This window comes from Brachyhypopomus gauderio, chromosome 2, assembly GCF_052324685.1.
Source record: "Brachyhypopomus gauderio isolate BG-103 chromosome 2, BGAUD_0.2, whole genome shotgun sequence".
Classification (NCBI taxonomy): Eukaryota; Metazoa; Chordata; class Actinopteri; order Gymnotiformes; family Hypopomidae; genus Brachyhypopomus; species Brachyhypopomus gauderio.
The window spans coordinates 28,191,614-28,199,218 of NC_135212.1; the positions used below are offsets into that span (position 1 = coordinate 28,191,614).

Below are 7,605 nucleotides of genomic sequence, written 5' to 3' on the forward strand. Positions count from 1 at the left end.
AGATGTGTGTGTGTGTGTGTGTGTGTGTGTGTGTGTGAGAGAGAGAGAGAGAGAGAGAGAGAGAGAGAGAGAGAGAGAGAGAAATATTAAATGCATTATGCAAAATTCATAATTTCAACAGTTTTCACGTTCTGATGTTATTAAATATAATGGTTTGGGAACACTGCACAGGAGGGAGGGTTGAGGAACATGAATCAGTCACCATCACCTTTGCAGGTACAGGACCACTGTTGTTTCATCTTAGTCAAAGCAGTCCCACTAGAGCTTACAGAAGGAGAAAGAGGGTATATATTTGGGAGAGAAAGAGAAAGAGAATGAGAGAAAGAAAGAGAGTGAATAATTATGGGGAAGGATAAGATAGAAAAAGAACAATAGTAAAATGATTTAAAAAGTAAATGCACAGGATGAGTGAAATGAAGAGTTGGAGATGGTGTGCATGAGAAGGCTAGGAGAGAGAGAGAGAGAGAGAGAGAGAGAGAGGCAGAGCACAGAAGAGAGGAGGGGGTGGATGTGTTAATACACAGGAACACTGCATCAAACCAGTGCACTGCTCTGAGCGGGATGCGTCAGCAGTACATTCACGTTTCCACTGAAGGACAAAAGGAGGAGACAGAGAAAAGCACCTCAGCTGCCCACAGCCCCGTCACATGAAGAGAAAGAGCGTGTGTGGAGCGTGAACGACGGGGGGAAGGAGCGTCGCTGTGGACAGGCGTCTTCTCGGGGTGCATGTGCGTGTCTCTGCCTTCTTCTCTCTCTCTGCGCACGCTAGCCCGGCTCACGCCACAGAGCCCTGGCCAGCCCACAGTCGCTTGGGCAGAGCAGGCGAACTGCCACAACTTACTACCTCGAGACGCGGGAAGAAAGGAATACAGCAGGATCTGCACCAAGAGAGGGGGGACACACTACAGAAACCTTTTTTCGAGACAGCTCTCTGAAAATCAGCCGCATGCTCACAGAGTAGGATCAGTTGCGCCTTTTCCGACACTGAAAAGAGAGAAAGAAAGAGAGAGAGAGAGAGAGAGAGAGAGAGCAGGAAGGAGCGATTTCTACACAGAGCTTTACTGCTGTGCTACTGCCCCCTTCCTCTACTCTTGCTCCCGCACCACCACCCCGAGCCCCCCTCTGGAGAAATTGACGGATTATTGCTAACTGTGCACACGGCAGTCTGCAGCTGCTACAGCATCGGGCAGGAGAACGCAGCGAGTTAAAAAAGCAAGACAGAATGACCGCAGTGTGCGTTTGATGCCTTTTTTGTATTCGTCAGTGCACAGCTAATCAACTGGACAAGTAAGGAGGGCGCTGGACAACAGCAAAGTGAGAAACTGGTTAGTCTTTAACAGAGAGGAAGATATCGACCTCATTGATATCGGGACCTCATTCCCCTCTATTCCTCTTTTCTTCTTTTTATTCTTCTTCTTCTTCATCTGCTTTGCTACAGTTTGTTGTGCTTGCAGTTTAGCAATGGAATCTTGTGAAAAATGTCCAGCTGTATTCAGCATTGGCTTCCAAGGACAATCAGGGGGAGAGCTGAAAGATCTCTTCTCGTTCGACTGGATCCGGGCACCTGCTTAGCTCACTGGGCCTTACCTCTTGGAACAGTTTTTCTAAACACTCCTTGTTTCTGGAAATCAGAGGAGCCATTTTGTCAAAGTCATTCACACTCCAGTTTACTTTTTGAAAAAGACATATTTAAAAATGTTGTGGACGTCTTGCTGACCGTGGCCAGGACTGCGTAAAACAGAAATGGAGATAGAACAGTGAACTCTGAACTAATGAGGTAAAGCATTCTACATTTAAACTTATTTCTTGCACTGCTGTTTGCTTCTCTCCTCTAACTGTTTTGCTCTCTCTTCCTCTCCCTCCTTCCCGCACTCCGCATGTCTACTCTGTGTGTTTACAACAGCACCATCCTGCACTGTCGATGGAAAACAGAATCAGTGTCTTGCTCAAACCAGGGTAGGGCCACTGTTCTCCGTTCCCGAGCCGAATCCCCACGCGATGTTGAATTATGAACGTGCCACATCATGAGTCTCTTGTGGCAGGTAACTGTGCACCGTGTCTGGAACGCAGCCCTGCTCTGTGCAGTCTACCTCCTGGTGCGAGCGTGGAGTGTGTGCGCCGCCCCCACTGGACCGCAGAACTGCCCAGCTGTCTGCTCCTGCAGTAACCAGTTCAGCAAGGTAGTGTGTACGAGGCGTGGCCTGGTCAGAGTGCCCCCTGGCATACCTACCAACACACGGCACCTCAACCTCATGGAGAACAGCATCGAAATAATCCAGGCCGACACATTCCGGCACCTGCACCACCTGGAGGTGCTACAGCTTGGTAGGAACTCCATCCGGCAGATTGAGGTAGGGGCCTTCAATGGCCTCACCAACCTCAACACCCTGGAGCTGTTTGACAACCGGTTGACCGTAATCCCCAGTGGTGCTTTCGAGTACTTGTCGAAGCTGCGGGAATTGTGGCTCAGGAACAACCCTATTGAGAGCATCCCATCTTACGCATTCAACCGTGTCCCCTCACTTATGCGTCTGGATTTGGGTGAACTGAAGAAACTGGAGTATATATCTGAGGGTGCTTTTGAGGGATTATACAACTTGAAATACCTAAACCTGGGAATGTGTAACCTACGGGAGGTACCTGTCCTCTCCCCATTGGTGGGGCTAGAGGAACTAGAGATGTCAGAAAACTATTTTCCGGAGATCAAGCCTGGATCCTTCAGGGGTCTAAAATCCCTAAAAAAACTCTGGATTATGAACTCCAGGATCACCACAATGGAGCGAAATGCTTTTGATGATGTCACAGCCTTGGTTGAGCTCAACCTGGCCCACAATAACCTTAGCTCTTTGCCCCATGACCTTTTCGCGCCCTTGAGTTATCTGGTAGAGCTGCACCTGCACCATAACCCATGGCGTTGTGACTGTGATGTCGTGTGGCTGGCCTGGTGGCTGAGAGAGTACATACCAACCAACTCCACATGCTGTGGCCGCTGCCACACTCCCGCCCACCTTCGGGGGCGCTACCTTGTAGAGCTGGACCAGAGCACCTTCCAGTGTTCTGCTCCATTCATCCTGGATGCTCCACGTGACCTTAACATTTCCGCTGAGCGCGTGGCCGAGCTCAAGTGTCGTACGGCACCCATGTCGTCTGTCAGATGGCTCCTCCCCAATGGAACAGTGCTGACCCACGGCTCCAACCATCCACGGATATACGTGCTCAATGACGGAACTCTGAACTTCTCCAACGTGCTTCCGTCTGACACAGGCGTGCACACTTGCATGGTGACCAACATGGCAGGGAACTCCAACGCTTCCGCCTACTTGAACGTGAGTGCAGCGGAGCTCAACACGTCGGAGCACCTCAGCTACTTCACCACGGTGACGGTGGAGGTGGTGGAGACCACGACGGAGGAGGCGATCAAGCCCAAGACGGTCACGGCCTCACCCTCCGTCTTCCAGCCCGTGTTCATCTCCACGCCCACCGTGCTGCTGCAGACGCCCCGTCAGGTGAGCGTCCCCACGGCGCGAGGGACGGTGCGCCCGCCCGCCAGCCTGGACGAGGTGATGAAGACCACGAAGATCATCATCGGCTGCTTCGTCGCCGTCACGCTGCTCGCTGCCGTCATGCTGATTGCGTTCTACAAGCTGCGTAAGCGACACCAGCAGAGGAGCACGGTGGCGGCTGCCAGGACTATGGAGATCATTCAGATGAATGACAACGACCAGCCCAGCGCCCCAGGGACCAGTTTACCTGGAGAGGTAGGGATGGTGCTGCCGGGCTTGCGAAGCAACAGCACGTACAAACCCATCTGCAGCAGCTACAAACCAGCACATTCTGCTTCCTGGACAGAGAACAACACTGGCAACTCTCTGCACCGCTCGTCCCGGCCCGCCACCATCAGCACCATCCCCGAACCCTACCTGATCAAAACCCACACCAAGGAGAAGGTACAGGAAACCCAGATCTAACATTCTCATCACTTCCTCCTCCTCTGAGCCCTCTTCTGATCCCCATGACAACATGCAATAGAATGCACAAAGAAAAGACAGCGATTACTTTTGTACCCAGTGCAAAAATAAGACTGTTTTTCTTGTACATGCTTATATATAAATATATGAATATAAATATATAAATTAATCCACTATGGGATGGTAAGAGAAGCAGATTATATAAAAATGAAAAATGAATTTAAACTATTTTCTAACTTGTAACTTCTATTTAAAAAGGAAATATGTGGAGATACTGACATGACACTGCAGATGAGGTCAGACTTGTTTTAAAAAAGGGCACCCTGACGTTTTTAGACCATGACAGACAGGATACATCTGTCTACACAACTGTCCCCATAAGAATTTTTACAGGTTTATCTTGTAAAAGCACCATGAATTTGTATTGTGCCAAACATCATACATGCAATAAAAGAGTTTGGGTTGAAAATCTCAGAACTGGGCATCGCAAAATTCAGGATATATGGAGGCAGCAAAAAGGAACGAGCTGTTCATTAGCCGTCAGCTAACGGTTTGGTCCAGTGTGCTATTCTGCGTGTTTAACTCTAGAGGTGTGGAACAGCCTTTTACTGGCCCTCCGTTTCTCAGTGAGAAAAGGCTCATCTCATCCTGCTCTTCTTTCCTTAAAAGTCCCTTTGGGACCTGACAAATTCGCCATCAGTGAACCCCAGTAGTTTTGGCCATTTCTTTCTCTGTTACTGGTTGCTTTCCTCATACTTTTAAGATCCCCAAATGCTTACTGGAGACTTGAGTGGCTTTTAGGGCTAAAATATAGTAAATGTATTACAACAATTGCCTCAGATTAGTAGTGTAAGGGCTGTAAAGGGAATTCATTTGCAGTGCAGAGACAGTTGCCATGACACAGTGGTTTACTGCAAGTTCACATTAACACGACAGCTTACATTTCTTTCTCTTGAGGAGGGGATACAAATGAATGTGTGAATTATGGGCTGTCCTCCATGGTGATCCTTCAAACCGTGAATTTCCTTTGTCCTTATTTTGAGCAACACTATTTTTATGAGGAGTCTACAGAGGTTACAACAATAAAACATTTGGTTTGTATTTCTCTAAACAGAACTTTTCACTCTTGCCTTTTTTTCCCCCCTACGTGTTGCGGACATTTTGCGTGCAGTTGTAACGTGTTGGCAAATTGTACGGAAGCAGCGAAGATTAAGGGCCTTTATCAAATGTCATTCCAGAATGAGATATATTTGTAACTCCAGTTCCACGGCACATTCTACTGAATCTTATTCAAACTGCTTGGTGGGGAGAATCTAATCTTCACCACGTCTATGATTGCATATGTTCACACTAGTGACTGCAAAACAGGCATGCTACTAAAATGGAATGAAGTGAATTACAAGAAATGTGGCATCAACATACAAAAAATGGAGTCTGTTTTTCTGACACAGTAATGGAAACAATAGTGTTTCAGGCAGGACATTGATAGGATCGGTTTTGGTCAGCTATGACATTCAGAGCTGAGGTAACACAGCTGCATTTTAAGCACTTGGCTAAGACGATTAAGTGTAGCCTTTAATATCATCCATTATTGATCTACTTAACCTGTAGAACATACCAAATTAGGTATCATGCCTGTGCACGTGTATGTTATACTTGAATCAAGTCTGTGAATTCAATATAGTTTTTATTTAAATTTCACGTTCACATTTCACGTTCACATTTTACACCAAAATCATGAATTCAGTAGTAAATCTAATTCTTAAACAACCAATTTTTTTGTTGCTGCAAAGAATTGTGGCAATTTTAAATGCCCCCCTGAGGTGTTTGATTTTCTCTGAGTAACTGACCTTCAACATTATTGGCTTAAATTCGTAAAAAAGAAAATATATATACAACACTGTCTTGGTGTCTCACAGATTCTTTACAATGTTCTTAGTTGACTCTGTGTATGCTGAACATTAAAGCATTTCTGATGGTAGTGATGGTAGTGTATAACCCAGACGCTGTTTTAGACGCTGTTTTTGAATGGGTCTAATCTGCCATTAAGATCTACATTTGTAGCAAGGAGGGAAGGTGGAGTCTGTAATCAGGGTTAGAGTATTTCCCAACATTAACACACACGCGCGCCCACACACGCACACACACACACGCGTGCCCACACACGCACACACCCACACGTACGCACACACACACACGCGCCCACACACACACGCGCGCCCACACACACACGCGCGCCCACACACGCACACACCCACACACGCGCCCACACACACACGCGCCCACACAAGCACGCACCCACACACGCATGGGCACACACACGCGCGCGCCCACACACGCACACACCCACACGTGCGCACACACACACACGCGCCCACACACGAACACACCCACACGTGCGCACACACACACACGCGCCCACACACACACACACACCCACACGTGCGCACACACACACACGCGCCCACACACACACGTGCGCCCACACACGCACACACCCACACACACGCACACACACACAGGCATGCGTGCACACACACATGCACGCACATGCGCGCACGCACACATGCACACACACGCGTGCACACACACACATGCGCACGCACACACATGAGTGCACACATACATGCATGCGCACGCACACACACGCGCACGCACACACGCACGCACACACACACACACACACACACGCACAAACAGCATTAATGCCCATCCAGGACACTCAGGCCACAATACGCACACCAGTACAGCACTGCTGCAGCGCGCGCACACACACACACACACACACACACACACACACACACACACAGTAATACACACACAAAGATACAGTAATACCCCAGGATAATTACCAGCGCTGTGGTTTTACATTTTTCAGAAGAAAATGTCTTGATGGTGTAGCCTTGTATTTGTGGTTGATGAGGCTTGTAAATTTAATCTTTAATGCTAGGAAGAATCATTTTGCATAGGTTCATTTGACATGCTCTCTAGTCTAGAATGAACAAAATGGCAGTTTCTTTTTCTGTATTGCTGACAACATTAAGTTCATTTCAAGTTCAGCCTTATTTTCTGAGCTAAATGTGCTCGTCAAGCTTGCATGAAAAACACATATTTTTATTCTATATGAAATAATTCTATATGAAATGCTATATAAAACCTGTACATTTTGAGGACCCTTATTTAAGCTACCTGGCACTTTACACATAGCCACCACTACTGAGTGTCCCTCCACAAAAACACTCCATTCATACAATTAATACAGGAAGCATGTTGATGCTTCAAACGGCAGATACTACAGCTCATTCCAAACATGGTGAAATCAACCTTCACATTCAGTACTACACCATCACAGTCTGGCTGAATAATGCTGAATAGTGGCATGTGTGTGGGGGAGCCGTGTGTGGGGGAGCCGTGCGGGGGGGAGCCATGTGAGCCGTGTGTGGGGGAGCCGTGTGTGGGGCCCCAGATGCCAAGGGCCCCATCATCTACCATCACTGCACTCATCACAGCACTCCTGTCCTCATACTCTTTTTTTATCATTCTAATTGACCTAAAATTATTGACTTCCCACGTACGCATTACCACAGCAAGGAGCTCAGGTTAAAGACGTGCTTACCAGAAAAGGCGGCCGCTGTCT

General features: G+C 47.8%; 1 protein-coding gene across 1 annotated transcript; it reads left to right on the plus strand.

The window, feature by feature from the left end:
• Positions 1-505: 505 nt before the first annotated feature.
• lrrc4.2 (leucine rich repeat containing 4.2) lies at positions 506-6,210 on the plus strand. The gene is made up of 2 exons (XM_076993373.1): positions 506-1,777; positions 1,904-6,210. The coding sequence occupies exon 2, from the start codon at positions 2,025-2,027 to the stop codon at positions 3,966-3,968; it is 1,944 nt and encodes a 647-aa protein (XP_076849488.1). The 5' UTR covers positions 506-1,777; positions 1,904-2,024; the 3' UTR covers positions 3,969-6,210.
• The last annotated feature ends 1,395 nt before the right edge of the window (positions 6,211-7,605 follow it).

Excerpts from the sequence above, each read along its gene's own strand:
- lrrc4.2 (XM_076993373.1), top strand. The coding sequence starts at position 2,025 with ATGAGTCTCTTGTGGCAGGTAACTGTGCACCGTGTCTGGAACGCAGCC.